This window comes from Geospiza fortis, unplaced genomic scaffold (genome assembly GCF_000277835.1).
Source record: "Geospiza fortis unplaced genomic scaffold, GeoFor_1.0 scaffold118, whole genome shotgun sequence".
Lineage (NCBI taxonomy): Eukaryota > Metazoa > Chordata > Aves > Passeriformes > Thraupidae > Geospiza > Geospiza fortis.
The window spans coordinates 2,321,842-2,343,359 of NW_005054380.1; the positions used below are offsets into that span (position 1 = coordinate 2,321,842).

Genomic DNA, 21,518 nt, shown 5'->3' on the forward strand with positions numbered 1-21,518 from the left:
TGTTCCCTCTTCCTCTCTCCCTCTTTTCTGCATCAGGATGGAGAGGAGAACTGGAAACACAAAATGTTGTAAGAACAATTTACTGGAAACAGCAATGAGATAAGAAAAGGAACAGTAATAGCAACCATATTAAATAACAAAAATGATACAAAAGAGAGAGAGCTTCACATGGAAAAATGCCCACCATGGAGCCCAACCCCATCCACTGCCACTCCAACCCTGCCCTTCCTGGCTGCCCCAAAAATTAACCCCATCCTGGCTGGAACAGGACAATATTTCAAACATATCACCACAAATTAATATTGAGTATAATAAAGAATCATAATAAACACAAAACAGCTTTTTAGCATTTTTATTACAGTTTTAGCTAATTGTAGTACATAGATTATAACAGGTTTTTGTACCAAGAACTAGTAACTTTTGCTATCAACTATAAAGCTCTGCAAATTCAAAAGTATTTTTACTCCTAATATAAAAACCATCACAACACAGTAAAAGAAAAAGAACTGTGGCCAGTTCAGCAAGCCACCAAACAGAATTTACCTTTTGTCCCCAAGCCTTTCTGCTACTCATATCTTTCTTTTACCAGCAGCTTTTCTGAGAAAAGTAGTCTTGCTTTTCACGCCTTAGCACAAAACCATCCATTTCAAGACCATCCCAAGAAAAGTGAAGGGGAACTAAACCTTCAGAGACATCAGGCACACTATGAACAATTGTCCCAAAGGCTTGGGAAGAAGCAGTAATTAATTACCTAAAATGGCTAGTGCCATAAACTTGGTTTTTCCCATTAAATGCCAAAACAACATACAAAAATATTTCTCCTGTTGAATTTTTAGATCAATTACTTTTTTTCCTTAATAATAACATTAAATGCTTTATCCTGAACAAATATTTTAATAGATATGTAAATATTCCAAAGAAATAATTTCACAGATGGTGACAAAACAGCACTAAACAAATGGAAAATGTGCTCTTGTTCCCATGTTAAAAATAGAGGGAAAAAACCTTATCAACCCAATATACACAGTGAGAGTGACAAGTACAACCAGCCCCCTGTGCAGACATTTTACATTTCACAGTTTTTCTTCAAGTACAAGCTCATGGTAATAGAAATAAATAAGGTGTTGTGGAGTGTTCTCTGACAGTGCTGCTACATTACTTTGGTCCTACACCTTTTTTTTTGAAAAAGCAATTCAAGAATTTGGAAGCACATGTTTTTCCATCCAAGTTTTATATGTAGAGATTTGACAAAATGGGATTTAACTCTTCTGTGCATACAAAAAGGTTCTCATTTTCACTTTTGTAAAGGTTAGGGAGGGTTAAATGAGTCATGTCAAACTTTAATTACTTTGGAAGAGAGAGCTGGAGCTCCCCAGCAAAGGCTATGATGCAGGATTTTACTTCACATTTTTAGAAAGATTCAAATATAAAACAGCAGTTTCAGGCAGGTAAAAATTTAAATTTATATTTAATCTAGCCACTGAAGCACCACTGGAATTATACATTAGCTGTAGAAATTCCATTAATTTTTTCACAGGAACATTAACAAAATTATAAAAGTCACAGCTGCACCTGAGCTCAAAGAGCCAAAAGAAGTTGCAATTCTATCTATTTGTTTATTAGCTGCTCAGATAAGGATGTTTTGTGATAGATCAGATGAAGAAATCTGATTGCTGGCTTTATCAGGAGTAGCAAACAACTCAGGGTGTGTCACTGCTTGCCCTGTCAGCCACCACCTGGGCACTTGTGTTGATTATTGATTATTTGCTGCAAACACAACACAAGGAATGATCTGCAGCACAAGCCCAGCCAAGCTAAAAACAGTCTCCTTTGCTACCAGGATTAAAAAAGTGACCTTGGTCTATTAAAAGAAAACAGAGTCTCTCCTGAAGTAATACTGCTGACTCCATCCTGGAGCAAGAACTTAAAATACAGTTTGCATTGATCCTGACAGGAACAGGTCACTTTTAAAAAGAGAAGTGTGCTAATATATATTTTTACTACATGTAACAGTTTACAATGCCCTAAAAATAGTATGAAAATACTTATTAGGAATTATAGAATTTTTTATCCTTCGGATGTAGGAAACACCCATGCATAGAAAACTACTCTTTGGAGTTTACCTCTTTCAACAATAAAATCAGCCTTATTCAAGTTTATTTGGCTACAATAATGGCAGAAAATAGCAGGAGTGATTTGTGATGGCCTACAAGAAACTATTCAAAATTAGCTGCAATAGAGTAAGAGATTTTAGGAAAACAATAACCCTCAAGGTTAAATCTAAAAGAAATAATGCCTGTCATGTAACATACAGTGTGCCTCTCACAGAGGCATCTTCTTTCTTTTGCTAAGACATAAGGCATGCTTGAATTTCCATTTGATATTCTGCAGAGGCCAAGGAAATCCTCTGCTGTGAGCAGAGACAGAGAAAGGGCTGCTGGTCTCACACACACATGTAAACACTGCAACATTTATAAAATTAGCCTTGCAGGGGTGCAACCTTAGTGAGGTGACTGTTATCTGGCACTGAACAAGGTATCACTGGCAGCTGTTTATTTCTAAATGGAATACAAAGTTAAAAGCAGGGAGCTAATAAGGTATACTAAAAAAAATATTATTATCTACTGCTTATCAGGAAACTTTCAATGACTATTTTGTATCCCTAATAGGAAATTTAAAATAACCTCAAGAAAAGAAGGACTAAAGAAAATGAAAGTCAAATGTGTATAATATATAAAAATACCAACTGACTACATGTTATGAAATACATCTCACAAGGTGTTACCACAAAACAGTCCCACATTAAACTCCACAGCAAGCTCCAGATCACATGGAAGCAAGAGGCATCCTTTTGTCCTCCACCACTGCAATCCAGCTCCAGGAGGTCTCCTGTGAGTCAGGGGGTAAAATCAGCTAAAAACAAGATAGGAAAATACCATTTCAGATCAGCAGTCTTCTCACATTAAGAAACGTGAAAGAACTGCACACATTTTATAAGTCACAAGTAAACAATGACTTCATCATGAGATTAAGAAACCTGGTTAAACTATTTCAAAGACTTCTTCCATAATTCTTACCAGGATATATTGTATTGACTTTCTGGGAAATTTTTATATGTAGACACACATACCACCACACTGTTTAGTTTGACTCCAAGCCATCTAACTTTGCAAACAGCAGTTAATCCTTATAAATTAAAATTCAGACTGAAAGCTATGGAAACCCACCTCGTTAACATTTTTCCAAAACTTCTTAATACCAAGCACATTAGAGAGCAGCTAAAGGAGAAGCCCACTAAGTGGTTATTTGAGCATCTTACCCAAGACTTTACACATGGTGCCCATGAACTGCACTGCTGTCACCTTCTCCACTTTGCATCTGCATCTGCATCTGTGCCTGCATTCTTGCAATCATCTCTTGCATGCGACGGAGCTGGAAAAGCAGCACAGGGGAATTCTGCAGCCTGATCTCACCTCAGAATACAATTCTTCACTGTCACCACTCTAATTCTTATTTTTATTAAAGAGGGATCACATATCTGCATTTTCTTTATCTGACAGGTAATGTATTCAGGTTATAGCATCTTCTTTTACTGCTCTTCATCACTGAAGAGGCTGGTATTTACTGATTGAAATAAATAGACTTTATTGTTGTACTGTGGGCATTTACTGACTGAAATAAATAGATTGTATTATTGTACTGTGGGATGGGATTTTTAAGCACTCCTAAGTGGAAGTCTCTGACATTACATGTATAAAAATTATAGTTCTGAAGTACTGAACAAGCATTTACACTTAGTAAAGTTTATCAGGAAAAGAAAAAGGCAGCCTGGTTATGTTCCTCCAAACTACTCCAGTATCTGTCATCCAAAAAAAAATTGTCAGGATTATTCCCCAACTCCCTTGCTAGGATGACTAGGTGGAAGAAAGTTATACAGGCAAACCATCCAGTGAGACACAAGCATGACTAAGCTTGGTTGAAGCTCAGTTTTAGAGTATTGCATTTTAGACTAACAGACTATGTTAGAAGTAGCTTTTAATTGAAATCAACCATCTATGAATCCTATTAACCATGACCTCTTGCTTGTGTGGAAGATTCCCATTTATCCTGCCACCTGTGATCATGTCAGACCCTTTCCCTTCTGTCATCTACTTCTCAACAAGGCTATTAATCTCATCTACCTTAGCACAGGACCTGCTTCAGGTCCCACTTCAACCTTTCTGCCCACATTTTGCTTTTCATTGCACTTTTTCTAGTCTTGCCTATCTATAACCTTTAAAGTTTAGAGGAACAAGAAAAGCAGCATTAGATCTATGCATTATAAATTTGTCACAGTGGTAAAATGAGAATTTCTGATTCATTTTTTATTTCTGATCATTTATACCATCATTCTCTCTTTTGGTGCAGAGCTGAACTGACTTTGCCCCAGTCTGCAGCTGTTAACTGCAGATTAACTTACTCCTATGAGGATGTCTCTCCTTGCCCACCCAGTGTGTGTTACATCCATTGCTGATCACTAAAATGGAATCATGTTTTACCAGATTCCACTTGTTCCAAAAAATCCCTCTCTTCAGTCTCCTCTTGCCTCTTCTCATTCTGTTTTCTTAGTGAACCTTAAATAACTTTATATTGGCATTTAACTGTTTTTCCTTTACAAATTACCAAGATCATATAAATGTTTGCTCTAAAGTAGCCACAAAACAAAAATTCCCCCATTACAAGAATAAAAAGTTCTGTCATCTTACTTCTGCTTCCTTCTCAAGCAGAATCTGGTCTTTATTCACTTCTTCATCTTCTATTTTCCTAAAACAATATTAATATTGTTAGAAACATGAAACCATTAAGGTTGGAAAAACCTTCTAAGATTGTTGAGTCTGAGCATTAACCCACCATTGTGTTAATCATTAAATCATGTCCCCCAGTGTTACTGTCACATTTTCTGAAAAATCCCTTTGCCACGATTCTTCTCCTGGGAAGCTGAGAAGCCTCAAAAAAGAATGAAGACAATAATTATCTGATTGCTTCTCCTGTGTTTGCTGCTTTGGAATGTGGTCTGGAGATTGTTTACCAACAGGTGTATGTTTGATTGGTCTCCTGTAAATTGTTTTTACTTAATGACCAATCACCATCAGCTGTGTCGGACTCTGAGGAGTCAGTCACGAGTTTTCATTATCATTCTTGTTAAGCCTTCTGATATATCCTTTCTCTTTCTTTAGTACAGTTTTAGTATAGCATTCTTTAATATAATATCATAAAATAATAAATCAGCCTTCTGAGAACATGGAGTCAGATTTCCCATCTCTCACCTCGCCCTGGAGACCTCACAAACTCCACACCCCAGTGCCACATCCACAAGCAGTTTGAACACTTCCAGGGATAGCAGCTGGCAGCCTGTGCCAGTGCCCAAACACCTTTTCTGTGAAGAAATTTCTCCTAATATCAATCTAAGGCTCCCTGGTGCAACCTGAGGCTGTTTCCTGTTATTGCACCGCTTGTTACTTGGGAGAAGTGACTGCCTCCCACCTGGCTTTATTCAAGATTTCCTACCACTTTGCTAATAGCTTTCTCATTCTCCATGTCACAACAGGGAAGGTTACTAATGGAGCTAATCAAGCAAGTGCCATCAAACATGTAAAGCAAACAAATTGGTGTTTTTTAAAAAATTAACAGAGAAATACTTTGTAAAAAAATCCTGTGTAAATAAAAAGAAATAAATTATTGTAAATAAATACATTGCAAAAAAATCTGCTGTGCCCCAAAACCTCTGAGATCATTAGTAAGTACAGTCAACACCTACTGTAAGCATTCCTGGTAGCAGAGGTGCAAGCTTGAAATAAATTCACATGAAATCTACCCTCACAGTAAATCTAACTACATTCTAGTACCATTTCAGAAATCTGAAAGTAAGTGGGCCACCTAACTAGAAAATATACAAAACATGTTTTAGTTTCACATACTCAACAGCAGCTTGAAATCCTCTAAAAATTGGATGATCTTAGGTCCCATTACCTCTAAGGCTTTTGTACACATCTGTGGGATAAAAGGTGCCAGAACTTGGGAAGTTTGGGGACTTTTACCTTGAATTTCAGAAAGCAGGATTTCAAATCAGGAGAGAAGAGCATTTTATCTTGCCTGTAGGCCAATGCTACAGGCAGAAAACTGTAAAAGGAAAACTCCTTTTGCTGAAAACTGAGCAGACATGTTACAAAATATCTGTTAACAGCTTGATGGGGAAGCTTTTGCAAAATGCCCCTAAAACCCCAAAATGTGCAATTTGGAACCCTCTAGTGGCTGTGAGAAGAGATGCAGCTGAAACACCTAAATCAGGAATAATGCAGTTACCCTCAAGAACTCCCCAGCTCATCTTTACAGACCCTGTTATTGTATTTAAAAATGGGGTGGATTGCCCAGTTTTCTTTCCAGGAAAGCTGTGCCCTATCCAAGCCAGCTCAAAACAGGGCTAACAGTCTGTGACTGCTACTATTTATGTATGTCATGTTTAATAAAGCATTGCAAAAAAGTTTCATGATCTCTTTTTAAAGGCCCCATCCAAATATTCTGGTTGTTAATTCTGAAAAAAAAACCACACTCTTTTTAAGATATCAGCTCTGATCTAATTTGCAGATTTTTTTAAGACAACATTTATCACAGACATCTGTCCTACTTAGTACCTTCAACATTCCAACCCAACTGTGTTTAAGCCTGACCAAAGCACAGATCTATTCCTACAATTCCCTAACTCCACCACCATCACTTCAGATTTACCAAATATTTTTTGCTACACTCTTTGTAAGCTGCTCAATAGAACTTGATGTTGACTGGAGTTACAGAGCTGCCCTTGTTCTACCAAATCCTAGCAGTGCAATGGTAGGTGAGACACAGAGAGAGCAAATACAAATTCAGAAGAGGAGAAAGCAGCATGTAACCATGAGATGACAACCTGTTGCCTCGTTTGAGCCTCTCAGAGCGGAAATTCTCATAGTGAAGATCCTGGGTCACCTCCTGAAGGTCCTGCATGTGGGTGCTGGAGGAAGCAAAATAATTAAAAGATAAAACATCCTTGTGTCACATCAGTTTGCTTAAGCAACTCTCGCATTCAGCACTGTCCTGGATCAATGTGCTCAGCATGCACACCCACTTAGCATACTAATTTAAAACTAATTTCAGTTAAATTGGTGCAATAAAGGACACAGAGAGGTCACCTCAGCCCTGAGACTGCCCTGACAGAAGCTGCACTCCTGGGTGAGGCCTTTGACTAATCTGAGCAGGCAAATCAGAGTATCAAAGACCAGGAAAAAAACCAATCAGGGGGCTTTTCAGGTCTGCTCTCTTGCAAATGTATCTACTTATAGATACACGGAAATAAGCACAACCTCTTTTATGTTCCAGGGAATTTGAGTAGCAATACAACACTACATTGCACAAAATAATCAGACAAATCATTATTTTCACAGAATCACTGAGTAATTCAGATCAGAGAGAATCTGTGGGTCCTGTGTGGTCCAACCCCTAACTAGGCCTAGCTCAGCTAGGTCAAGTCCGCTCATGGCATTCTCCACACAAATTCTGAATGTGTCCAGGCATTACATAACTTCTGCAAACCCCCAGTGCCGTGCTCGATTATCTTGGTGATTGTTTTCTAAACTACCATTTAACTGGAATGTTCTAACTTACATTAACATGGTCCTCAGCTTCAGGAAGTCATTATGCTCTGGATTCTCCACTTCAACTACACCCCATGGGTAGAGCCGACCTCTGACTTTTTTACCTTTTGCTTCAATGAGTTGATTGGACCCCACTACACAAAATGGAATGCTGGCCTGAAAGCCAAAAGTGCCAAAGTTACTTATAATGAACCATGACAAACAACTCCAAGAACAACTTTTGTTCTGCTCAGCACTGCATATTACGGTAATAAGTTCATAATTATTTTAAATTAAAGGTGTAAAATAAATAAAAGGAACTTCTGCCACCATCTTCCAAGCTAGGGAAGCCTGGGCAGAGACACAGTGACTCGCTCCAGGTTTCATTGCAGCTCCTGTCCTAAAGCCATCTGAGCAGTCTGAAAAAATTACAACATATTATCCATGTATATAACTATTACACCAGTCACACCTTCAGGAGTCTGGTCTGCTCCTTAAAGTCTTCATCCTCATCTGATTCAGCATCAGGCAGGTGATAAATCTTGATGCCATGCTCTTCTATTTCATCCAGAATCTGAGATATGCAATAAAATAAATTGATATAATGTACATGGAGAATCAGCACTTTTAAATCTTAACATAAAATTACTTAATACACATTCTCTTAAGAAATCTGGATATATCTTACTCATCCAAATTGCTCAACAAGGATTTAGTTTTAAATACTATATTTCTTCATGATATTCAACAACTACTTGCCATGGACTTTCATACAAACAACAGTGTTCACAAAACCATCGTCCTTTGTGGAAACTGTGCCTTGTTAAACCTTTGCAATTTTTTTTGTAATAATAAAGGTGTTGACTCAGAAGTTATACTTGCTTGCTACAGTTTAACCTCCTTGCTCTTAACTCTGAATTAGTACTTGGGGAGATAGGGGTGGGAGTGTTTGAAAAACTGAGATATAGACACTACAAACACTTTTTTCTTCATGATGGACAGTAATGGTACCTGCACCAGGAATCCATCTACCATAGACCGCAAATTTTGCTCTTTAAAAAAGAATAATCTTTACTTCTGCAGAATTCTAGCACTCTAAACATACCTACTAGAGTATACTATAAATAAAGTCTTTATTTTTATTCCAGATTGGATAAGATAGCTATAAGGATTTTCAGAATAACTGACAAAATCATAAAGTTTTCAATGCAAGAGCTAAGACTGGAGCATGCCTTTGACAAGTTAATTCTAACACTTCTTTCTAAACTTCATAGCTGTTATTAGCTCATGATGGTTTGTTGAATCCCACCTCCTCCCAGCAAATACAGCATCAAGCCCTGCATGACTGGATGTGTTAAGAGGTTTTTCCTCTGGAAGACAGAACTGGAATGCTTTAGAAAGAGTGACATAAGGGAAGAAAAACAACCTCACAATCAGAAACATCTCTGAAAATCCCATTTTTTAACCACCAGAATTCTGGGTAAAAAAACGCAAATATACATGTGCACATTCTATATGCAGATACTATCTCTGCTTTGGGACTGATTAAACAGGTAACAGAGCAATTAGCATCAGCAAATGTATTTAAATATTTTTCCAAAGTTTCAAAATTCACTCAATCTAATTGTAAATGTAGCCAGACTGCCATTTTGCAACCAACATTCTAAGGACAATTTCTCAGTTAATACATAATAAAATACAGGATATCAAACTACATATTAAGTGATGCTCCACTGTGCATGAGATTGTATTTTCCTCATCTAGGACAGAGCAAGGTTAATGAGAATGCCCCTCTCTTCAGCCACCACACTGCCACAACCAGAGCACAACACATTTCTGCAAGCCAGAAAAACACTCACCCTTTTCTTTAGTCTCTCTCTTTCCTTCAGAGAAAGTGTATCAGCTTTTGCAATCACTGGTACAATATTTACTTTGTTGTGTATGGCCTTCATAAACTCAACATCCAGAGGCTTAAGGCTAAAATTAAAATATGGAAAATTTTATTTATTTTTACTCTAAATTACCAATTTATTTTCACTCCAACATAAATGTCTCTCTTTACACAGAGACAAAGAACACAGCCAATTAATGTCAGCAGTTACAACAGCTCTTAAGTAATGGCAACCTGATTCTGAAAATTTAAATTACCAGGCACAAACCAATTCTCTAAAATAAAATAAAGTAAAAAAAAGACAGAGAAACACCTACCCATGACCAAATGGTGAAATGAAATAGAAACAGCAGTGAACTCGATTATCTATGATATGTCTTCTGTTCAATCCACTCTCATCATGCAGGTATCGCTCAAACTGCTCATCAATGTAAGAGATTATGGTCTTAAAACTGTAAAACAAACACAGATTTGAGGAATCACAAAACTTTAGGACTCTTTCAAAGGTAATATTAAACCAGTAAGATAGCCTGCTGGTGAACCAATCTTCTGTTGGACAAAAATTCATTTACTGATTCTATAGAACAGGGAAAATAGAAGAGCACACATCTTAACACTTTATTGGAATTCTAGAATAACAAATAATAACAAGCTACTATGCATATTACATATATATGTATATAAAGACAAAATATACATAACCCAACCTCAGTTCTACAACAAATTTCTCTTGGGTTAGTGTTTATATCTTGATGAACATCAACCACACATTTTCAAGATACTTAAAGGTTCTTGTTGCAAACTGATTTAAAATCATAAATGGTTTGTGTTGGAAGGGACCTTTAAAGATCACCTATTTCCAAGCTACTCTCATGGGCAGGAACACCTTCTATTAGTCCAGGGTTCTCTTGAACACTTACAGGGATGAGGCAGCCACAGCTTCTCTGGGCAACTGTGCCAGGGGCCTCAACACCATCACTGGAAAAAAGTCTCTGCTACATCCAACCTAAATCTACTCTCAGTTTCAAACCATTGTCCCATTCTCTGCTGCTACAGGTCCTGGTGTTAAGTCTCTGTCCATGTTTCCTGTGAGCCCCTTTGATATATGTCAAGTCCTCAGAAAGGTCTCCCTGGATCTTCTCTTTTTCAGATAGAACCCCAACTCTCCCAGCCTCTCTTTACTGCTGTTTTAGCCCTTGGATCATTTTTGTGGTCCTCCTCTGCACCTGCCCCAACAGGTCCATGTCTGCCTTGTGTTAGAGCCCAGAGCTGGATGCAGATCACACAGGAGTGGGGCAGAATTCCCTCCCTCAGCCTGCTGGCCACACTGCTTTTGACACAGCCTGGGACACTAATGGTTTTCAGGGACTGCCTGCTCATACCCAACTTTTGTCCACTAGTGTCCTGGTTCTGGCCCAGATCTACAGGAGGGGACAACTCCAGAGAGGAGCAACTTATTGCAGTGTGCTTGAGCCCTGGCTTTTATTTACTGGACACTGCTCATCACTAGAGAGCGGCCTCAGGCAAGGAGGAGGAAAGCAGAGCAGCAGGCACCATGGCCATTCCAACTGCAGCTGAACCACTGCCACAACCTGTGCCACAAACAGCTGCCCCTACACTGAAGAAGAAATCCAAGACCAAATCAGTTTGCTTAGTGAAGGATGAAGAGGAAGCAGGGCCCTCACAGCAGGAGGAAGAGGCAGGGCCAGAGATAATCACCCAATTGTTATTCCTGGTGAGCTGCAAGATATGTGAAAATATTTCAGCTGCCATTGGGGGACACCCTGGCAACCTGGCTGCTCTGGTATCAGGACATGGTAGCCCACCACATGGAAGCAGATCATAGGGAAGCCAAGGAACTGCAATCCCTGTCCTGGGATGTGGGCATTGACAAGGGGATTGGGAAGAGGACAGAACCTCTCAGCTTTGGTGGTGACTCCTGTCAAGTGTGAGGGAAAGGTATTGTCTCAAGGATGATCTAATGGTGTGACCATGCAGGTGGAAGATCATGGAAAAAGGTATCCAGTACCTGAGAGAATTAGCTGTGCTGGAGGCAATCTATAGGGGTTCAAATAACCATCAGTCCCCTGTAGATCCAGATGAGGTTCACTGTACACAATCCACGTGGCAGAAGTTTGTACAGAGCACACCACTGTTGTATGTCAACTCACTGGCATTGTTGTCAATGAAAGAAGGAGTGCAAACAGTGCTTCAGGTGACCCAACTCTGGCAACATGAATAGAACTTTTTTTATTCCCTACCAGCTGTTGCAATGCAAGTTGTTTTCCATTACCATCTGTATGGCAGATTACCTTTGTCAAGTGGGCAGTTTGCTTTATCTCTCTCTTTGAGTGCCACATTCACAACTCCCTCGGGAGGGGACATTGCTGATAACAGACTATTGAATGTCACCGCATGACTGATAAGAACTATAACATCCCATTGGGAGATGTGAGCCCAGAGGGAGGAGCCAAGCATTGCTACCCAGATATAATCCAGAGGTTTTGAGACACCAGCACGGCTTTCTCCACGGGATTCCCCAGAGGAACAGCAGCTGTCTTCTTCCATGGGATCTTCAGAGGAAGAATACATCCTTCTCTACAGATCCTCCTTGCTCCAACAGAACCACACCTGATACTTCAGGAGGGCTGCAGCCACATTTCCAATTGGACTGCCACCAACACCCCACAGGGTGTCAGGTTCGGTTCTGACTCTGTCAGTGTTGTTCTAGCGGACTGCATTGTTTATTTTACTCTTTTTTTTTCCTTTCCTATTAAAGAGCTGTTATTTCCTGCTCCCATATTTTTGCCTGAGAGCCCCTTAATTTAAAATTTATAGCAATTCGGAGGGGTGGGGAGGGTTTACATTCTCCATTTCAGGGGAGGCTCCTGCCTTCCTTAGCAGACTCCTGTCTTCCCAAACCAAGACACCAGCCTGCACCTCAGCTGTGGAAAGACTATCCAAGATTAAGAACAGATTTGAAAAACTAGAGAGGAAATGTTCCATACTCCACCAGTATGGGCCAGTCTCTGCTGCTGGGAGCAAACAGCCCCATCCTCAGGAGACAGGATGTACACCACGTGGTAATCTGTGGTTTTACCTACATGGCCACAGAAAAGACATCAGGAAATGGGAAAACCCACCACTGCCTCAGCAGCAGGGGTGCAGGAGTTGAGAGGAAGTACAACCACCACAGGAAATTCTTCAAGCACAAATGCAGCTCCAGCCTCCAGTGGGCATGTCCTCAGACAGAATAGAAGGGCTGATGTTACTCCTATAGTGTAAGGCTTCAGAACACTTGCAGTACATTGATGGCATCATCATGTGGGGAAACACTGCAGAGGAAGTTTTTGAGCAAGGAGAGAAGATAATCCAAATATTTCTGAGGGTTGGTTTTGCCATAAAACAAAGTAAGGTCAAGGGACCTGCTCAGGAAATCCAGTTTTTAGGAATAAAAGGACAAAATAGGCATTGTCAGACTACAATGGATGTGGTCAACAAAACAGCAGCTCTGTCCCCAGTGAGCAGCAGGGATGAAGCTCAGGCTTTCCCAGGTGCAGTGAGTTTTTGTAAGGTGCATATCCCAGAGTACAGTCAGATTGTAGGGCCTCTCTATTATGCGACCCAGAAGAAGAATGATTTTAAGTGGAGTCCTGAATAACAACAAGCTCTTGAACAAATGAAAGAGGAGATTGCTCATGCAGTAGTCCTTGGGCTCACAGGACAGGACATGTGGCATTGAAGCTGAATTTCACTTCATTGGGAAATTTAATTTCCAAAGTTATGGGGAAAGGCAGAGGTTGCCTTGAGGTTTAGGGGTTTGAGAGAAGCGGGAAAAGGGATTACCACTAAAAACTGATGTGACCTCAAGATTAGTTCTCAGTATTTACTATTACGTAAATTTGCAAAAAGAAAAAACAAACAACCAACCAAAATCTAAGTCGATGAAAAGCACTTAAAAATTAGGCACAGAATCTGAGAATGCTCAAGTGAACGTGGACAAGAGCTAGGGGTGGATTTTTGCTCGCACTGAAGAGCAGGCGATTTACTTTCTCAGAGTATTCTTGAGAATCAAGGTCACTGTTCACTTACAGCTCTTTCAAACAAAATGGAAGTTAACAAAGAAAGAAAAAGTGCCACAACATTTATTTCAATTTGTGTCAAAGTTATTGATGCCTCTTCATATGTATTGGAATTAATTCATAACACCAAAATTAAGCTTCTTCAAAATAAGAAAACAAAGAATCCCACCTCAAATTCAGCATTTCACAGACACACAGCACACTTCCACCCCCCAGGAGAGATAAGAAATCTATGTCATTCTCTATAGATAGATGAAGAGATGCTCTGTGTGCACGTACCAGTCTCGGCAGTTGATGGCATCCCCGTATCCCGGGGTATCCACAACCGTCAGCCGCAGCTTCACTCCCCTCTCCTCAATTTCAACTGTGGAGGCCTCAATCTGCACCGTGCGCTCAATCTTATCTGAAAAACAACAAACTGCATCTTGCACAGTCCAGTCTGACACCATGGCACTCTGAGATCAGCTCCAAAAATTAACTGGCAGATAAAACAGCATAAATATTATTCTATTGATTGCATTCTAAGGCCTGATAACAAAAAGACTCAGTACATAAATTCCTTCAGTGTTATTAGAGGACTGAGTATGAGATTCCATACTTTTCTTAAAAATAATATAGAAATGAAGGCAAAAGGTCTGAGACAAAACCATCAGTAATGGGAAAACAATATAAAATTATATGTAATGGATTTTTTTCCTAAGGCTGGAAGTAATAAGTAGCATCAGCTAACATGATTAAATCATTAAAGCAAGTCATTCAACAGGTAGCAAAAAGAGAAAAATTGCATATTTTATTTTATTACAATATTCTCTTTTGCTGTGTTATTGCATACCTTGATAACAACAAAAATAGGACAAGGAAATGAAGAAGACTAGGAAGTGAAGTTCTCATTCACTGAATATCAATCTAAAGCAAATGAATTAAGGTGCAATCAAGTATAAACAACAATTCATATGTTTACAATTGCAACAGATTAAAAACTAAATAAATTCTCTGATTTTTTATCTTACTGTGACACAAAGACTGTTTTTAAGCAAAAGAAGGGATCAAATTTCTAGGTGTTAATACAAATACACCCAAAGACTAAATAAAAAAGACCTGATAGACATCCTGGGTGCAGAGGAAAACGGTTTTATCAAACAGCTCAAGTGTCAGGAAACGCATTAGAAACTACTGGAGCTAGAAATCACTGTTGGCTGTTACCAAACTCAAAGATAAATGCATTCAACTCCAAAAACCACTGAGCAAAGATATATTTACCAGCAGCTCCTGGGATTATCCTTTCTGGGTAAAGATCTGTCAGGAAGAGGCTGTTTATTAATGTAGATTTTCCTAATCCAGATTCACCTGTGATTCAATATAAAGATAAATTCAAAATATTTACATAAATAATTTCAAGATTATCTGACAGTATTATCTGACTATAGATTTTTTCATATTTCTTTCAAAGTAAGAATTTGCAAATTCTAATTTTGGATTAGCCAAGTTTACACAAAGAGGTTGAAAAACAATTTTTACATCTTGCCTTTGTAATGCACTTTCCCAGAGCTCTCACTGAGGATCTGTAATTAATGCTGCTAGTCAAGTGGAGTTGTGACCCATTTCAACTTAAGATTTTCCATTTCATGTCTCCTGAATTTTTAAGACAAGATTTTCTGTTATCACTCCAGAATGTGAAATATCATACCCAGTGAGAAGCTATATTCTGTCAAGGCTTTATCATCAATTTAAACAATGAAAAATCCATTGCTGAACTTCTGTACAGCCAGGCTACATAAAGTGGGATTTATTTCTGTTTTTTAAGCCAATATGGCAAACAAGAACTCAAAGCAAGAGGAATATGGCCACTGAGCAATTTTTTTATACTGATGAACTTGGGGATTACCAAATTGTACCATGAGTATATTTTTGTTCTAGAGATACTGACAGCCGTGAGGAAAATTTAGACTCATTAGAGATCAAGATTTTAATCAGAACAAATGTTTATGGCATAAAAAAGTGTAGCAACTTGAAATGCTCAGTACTTGAGTTCACTGAAGAAATATTTTTATAGAATTTTAGTTTTATTTCAGGTGTTGATAGGATTAAATTTTAAAAAATGTTAAAAAATGATGGGCCACAGAATCTCTGAGTAGCACTGCAATATGAATCTGACAAAAACATCTGAACAACAGAAAAAAAAGGACAGAAATTTTTTTGAAATTAAATAAGAGTTGCCAGTTTTTAATGCCTTACAGAATGCAGCTTTGAAGATCATATTGTGCCAGTGCAGCCTGCACCAGTGAAGGTGACAGGCACCCAGAGTAACTCAACAGTCACATGGAATCATTTCAGCAAAAAATCAGAAAAGTATGATTTCATCCACTGCCACATTCCACTGTCTCAGTAAGGGTAAATATTACACATAAACCAAAACAGTTTTCACAGTCACTGTCAATGATTATATTGGCTACAGTAGTTTAGTGACTCTTCAGTGAAAAAACGATTTAGATGAAGTCATAGCTTAATAATGAGAATGAACATAAAAATAAACACAAGTGACTGGGATTTCTTTGGGAGCAACACAGCCAAGCAGCCAAATTCTTATAAACTCCAGCTCACATTTTCAGATACCACAGTAAACAATAGCAGGGAAAAAAAAACATAGCCAAAAGCTGTGTAAAAAAGCAAAATCATTGATTAGGATTCTGTCAGCACAGGCAGCTTGTAAAGTATTATCCTGCTCAGAAATGAAGGAGGATGGCAACTTAATGAAAAATGAGTTCAAAACAGGCACTGTGACACAGCCCACAAGAGAACATACTTAAACTCCATGCATATTTGAAGAGAAAGCATTCACATTCCAAACTGTTGAAATAATCAACAATTTAAAGCACAGTTTATTTTATCTTACATCAGCTGCCTCCCTCCGCTAGTGTATCTTAAAACATCACTTCAAATTTTCAATGAAATTATTTTTTTCCAAGTCCTCTTCTTTTAGTTTTCATTTACCCCTTAAAATACTGGCAGGCAACAACAGTAAAGTTCCACTTCACTCCAACATGGGTGGATTAATTCTCTTTCTGTTACTCTTACATCATTTCCCCTCTATTTCTATTTTACAAGAGACAAGAAACAACTGTTGGTCTATATAATTTTACATTGCTCTCTTCCAGAACTGTTTTACGTGGCAGAATTTGCAATTAGAATTCAAACAGATCTAGAAGTTTAGAGAAAGCACATCTTTTCTTTCCCAAAACTGTTAACACTTGTAAGATCACTGAACACTAAATTCTGAAGAGTTACAGCAGACATCACAATTTGAAGCAGCTACTCATAGTTTGGTTTTACTCTTAGATTTGATGAGATATCCTTCATGGCATCATGCAAATCAAATACAGTAAAAAACTACAACAAAATTCTAGGAAGGCGAAGATACAACACTGAAGAACAAAATACAGAAGTAGGACAAAAGCAGTGCTAGGGTTGTCATTTGGCAAAACTAATGAAAGGTCTGAGGACAGACTCTCCCTGTAACTACTGAAATCCAAGACCATTAAGAAGTTAAACACCTCCTATCATCATCACTATCTCACCTCTCCTGCTCATTCCCACTGTGATGTCTCTTAGGCAAATCTAGCACACAAATGGGATTTATTTCTTGTTGTGCCAGGTAATGAAGAGCCTAATTCTATTAGGGTACTTTTTGTGAAAGCCTATTTAAAAGCAAGAATTACAGAGTTCAAACAGCAAAACTCACAAGTTATGGCTCACAAACAGAGAGACAGACAAAACACTCAAGCCTGACTTGGGAGTCTATTTAATTTTCAAGAATAGCAACCCATTTCTCAAAGGATCAAGGTATTTCTGCAGACATCAGATTTTTTACCAACACAGACTTCCAATGAATTATCAAATAGAATAACACTTTAGATTACAGCTGCTAACATAAAATCATGATCAAAGTAAAAAGTAACAGCTCACATCAAAACCAACTGGTCCAATTCTCAGTCCTTCTCACTCTTTCACGAGAGTATTTGGAAGGGTTGAAAAGATAGAGTTCAGATTGTTTTGAACTAAAGAAGTATAAACAACATTTTAAATAGAATGGTCTCCTTAATACAAGTCTCTTAATCATACACACAAATGAACTAAGACAGTATTCAAATGCAAAACCAGTTTTAAACTACATTTTAAATGGAGTGCTGGAATCCTGTAAGACAGGGGAGAAGGAAGGAAGGAAGGAATGATTGCTGGAGTGCACAATAAACTTTCCTCACCCACAAACTTATTAATGTGTTCAAGCATGGTTTGTAGTGTGGTAAACAACTGCTGCAAGAATCAACTAAATATAAAAGAAAGCTAAGTGCAACAGTAAAGTTTTGATGCAAGCTGAAGCGTTAGAATAGTGCAAGTAACATTTGTTTTAACTTCAAATTCCCTGTGAGCAAGTACTAATTGTGAGAAAAACTATAAAATGCTTCCTTACCAACCACCATCAGAGTAAATTCAAACCCCTTTTTCACAGACTTTCGGTGAACCTGATTGGGAAGGTTTGCAAATCCAACATAGCCAGGAGTTTCTGGGTTGGTAAATTGAGCAGGCTGTTGCTACAAATGAAATTTAAAAAAATAACACAATAATAAGCAACCACTCAAGATTTAGTTGTTTGTATAACTTCTTTCTTCAACTCAAAAGGTTTGAAGCTATGTGACAAAGAGGAAACTACTCAGAGGTTCCTACTACTCAACAGTTTCACAAAGAAGTGCAGAACAACTACACTGACCTAGAGCTTAAAAAACACTTCACTTGTTCAGATATCCAGCTAAGATCACTTTAACTAAAACAGAAACAAAATCCCAAATAGTTATTTATCAAAGTATGACAAAGTATGAATTGTGGGCACTAATCACTTCTTGAAGAGTCTTCACACACAGTTAAAATAAAATAGTTTTCTATGGACTTGAAGAAAAAGATGAACATTCCTGATCCTTTTTTAGCACATCCAAAGGAAAACCCTGAGCAAGTTGTGAAGTGAAAGCCTTCTGCTGGAGGTGCTCTTCAGAGAGCTCTCTTCAAGTGTGGGGAAGGGGACTTTACAGAATAGAATGCTCACTACTACAGATATGGCAGAGAAATCTTTACATCTCTTAGTTCCCTCTTCAAACACATCACTCAAGCACCCTTTATCACTCTTTTCTCTCCAATAAACCAACATGGGTGTTTTACCCATCATAGCAAATGCTGGGAGCCAAGAATTAGATGAATCCCAGCATGACAATAATATTTTAGGTTACAATATTTTAAATGAAGGATTTTATTGGAAAACTAGTTGATTCTATAAGTAAAGAAAGAAATTAAAACTAATCCACCATTTCCTTAAATGATGCACAAAATTGCAGAAAGGAAGTTTCAGTGAAGATGCAGCAGGGAGCTTTTATACAACTCTGACCAAAATGAAACCCTTCCAAGAGTATTAGTTAACTGCAGAGATTTATACTTGCATGAAACTACTTTAATCTATGTCTTACATCATTCATCTTTCAATATTGTGTCTCCCAAAGACAGTAAATTTTGAATACCCTTCATCATCAAACAGATGCAAGTTGTGCAAGTTGCACAATTGTCATTGAAGATTAATACTTAAAAACAAAAAAATGTATTTGCCATTGTTACACTAGAAGACAAAAATGTTATTCTTACCTTGGACATTTTTAGGCAAGGACAGGAAAAAATCTGAAAAAAATAATAATGTTTATCAGCTTGTTAAAAATTTTATGAGGAAAAAACCCACCCACAAACCAGTGTAATATCTGCTGTTGCACTCTAAATTGGCAAAGGAGCATCCCTGACTGGATGTCCAGACTCTGAAACAGTGTCAACTCCTTCACAGGGCACAAGTATTTGACTCTTCTGTACTAACAAGGGGCAGAATTTTCAGCTACCATTGCTTCTATAAATGCAGTCAGACAAGAAATTCAAGCAACATGAATGGGGGGTGCTGAAGGCAGCACATGTGCGACAAACCATTCTGAAGGCCTCAAAGTCCACATCCTTTCTGAAAACTCACCAAACCAAACACCTTGCTAAAAGACACCTTGCTCTTTAGAGAAAACAGTTTCTTCAAAGCAAAAGAAAACCCCTAATTCATGTATTACTTTTCTTCTCAAGCCTCTTTCTCCTCAACATTTCCATCCATGCTTGTTTTGTAAAGAGCTCACAGCTTCAAAATGAAACTTTTTCTCTTCCTCTTTTATCTAGATGCTTGCAAACTCAGTCATTCTACCTCCTGCTTACCAATATAAAATTTTCATATGTAGCTGTATGTGAAATATAAAACAGGCACAAAAAATGTTTAAAGATTTCTTATCTAACACTTATGTGCAAAGAGTCTCTTAACAAAGACTCACCAACTACTAACTTGCATGATTTCAGGAGATCATGTGATTTACTGCAGCAACAAAAATGTCTGCATATGCTGTATCTGCAAGTGATAAAGAGCACAATTCCCCTTTCCAGTCCCTCCCTTGGCTCACACTCTTACCACAAGGTATCAGTTCCCACTCCCAAAGCCCTCAGCCACCTCTTACCTAGCTCACTCGCACTTTAATTCCATGGATTTGAAATTATCACTACCTGATTCTTTCCATCTTCCAAGCAGATTTTGTCAGCAAGCTCGATTTGTGTGAAATTACACCAAACTGCTTCAGTTTGCAGCAGCCTTCAGTCTGTTCCTCCCAGCAAAGAGACATCTTGGAATCAAAACAAACTGCCCAGCGTTAGACAGCAGAAGCCCAACTTTTTGTGTCAGGCACAAGGTAAAGTTGTTTCAGTGTGGGGATGATTTCCAGGATTTTCTCCTCAAAGTTACCATATAGGTGTATGTTTACACAATTTCAACCTCATTTGGGTTTGATGGGAGTTACAGACTGAAGATGTTAAACACTGAAGTGATTTGGTGTCCTTTCTCATTAAGCCAAATTTGCTGAGAAAAATCTGACACCCTGATTACTGGCACAAAGTAAAAACTGGATAACATGGTTCTCAAGTGAAATAGTAAGATAAAAACAAAATCTAGTATCTGCAACATCTGTATTTCAGTCCACAAAACAATCTATGGCCTAAGATGTATGCAGCTAGTGAAGAACTTATCCATGAGCCTTTTATCATGTAAGATTGCTCTGATAGCAACTCTTCCTTCCAAGAGTGTTTCCTGCCCAGTGATGTCACCGATTCCTGCTTAAGCATTCTCCATGAGAGGTTTTCAATGCCAAACAAAACCAGATCCTGCTGGAACACAGAGGAACATTCTTTTAATTTGTGAGACTTGTCTGTCACCCAACTATTTCTCAGAGGCGGGCTAAGAGCAGAGGAAAGTTTCTCACAGCTACTGGGGAAACGAAGCAGCCAGCAGAGCTATGCAGACGGCTACAGCTACACTATATTTTAACATAGAGAACAAGCACAGAAACTTTTCACGAATGATCTTTCCCACGGCGTTCCCGCCCGGTCCGAGCGCTCCCACACAGGCGGGAGCACACCCGAACCCGAAGGCCAAGGCCCCGTCCCACCGCAAACCCGAGCCCAGGGCAGCGCACGGGGAGCTGCGGGCTGAGGTCGGGGTTCGGGTGCCTCGAAGCAGCCCAGACTTTCCTCAGGAGCTGGTCGGACATGTTCCTCATCCTCCTCTCTCCACAGCGCGGCTGGAGTTTTCTACGAAAGCACGTCCAGAAGCGACTGCCTTGCCTGCCGTGGGAGGGGCCCCCGCCCGGGGGTCCCATGGCGGCCACGCGGGCACCAGGTCCCGCCTCACACCTCCCCGGCAGCGCCCGCAGCGCGCATCGTCCTGCTCCCTCCTCACCAGCATCACCTCACCTCAACCAAACCCCTCAGGTTCGGGGATCCGTCTAGAAAAGGACAGAG

At 38.9% G+C, this 21,518-nt stretch overlaps 1 protein-coding gene across 1 annotated transcript; it reads right to left on the reverse strand.

Annotated features, from left to right (window-relative positions):
* Positions 1-336: 336 nt before the first annotated feature.
* SEPTIN2 (septin 2) lies at positions 337-21,509 on the reverse strand. The gene is made up of 13 exons (XM_005425063.3): positions 21,471-21,509; positions 19,299-19,331; positions 18,085-18,205; positions 14,877-14,963; positions 13,896-14,019; positions 9,852-9,986; positions 9,503-9,620; positions 8,116-8,217; positions 7,675-7,820; positions 6,941-7,024; positions 4,746-4,803; positions 3,320-3,432; positions 337-2,913 (listed from the first exon to the last, which is right to left on the reverse strand). The coding sequence occupies exons 2-12, from the start codon at positions 19,305-19,307 to the stop codon at positions 3,328-3,330; spliced, it is 1,089 nt and encodes a 362-aa protein (XP_005425120.1). The 5' UTR covers positions 19,308-19,331; positions 21,471-21,509; the 3' UTR covers positions 337-2,913; positions 3,320-3,327.
* Between the last annotated feature and the right edge of the window lie 9 nt (positions 21,510-21,518).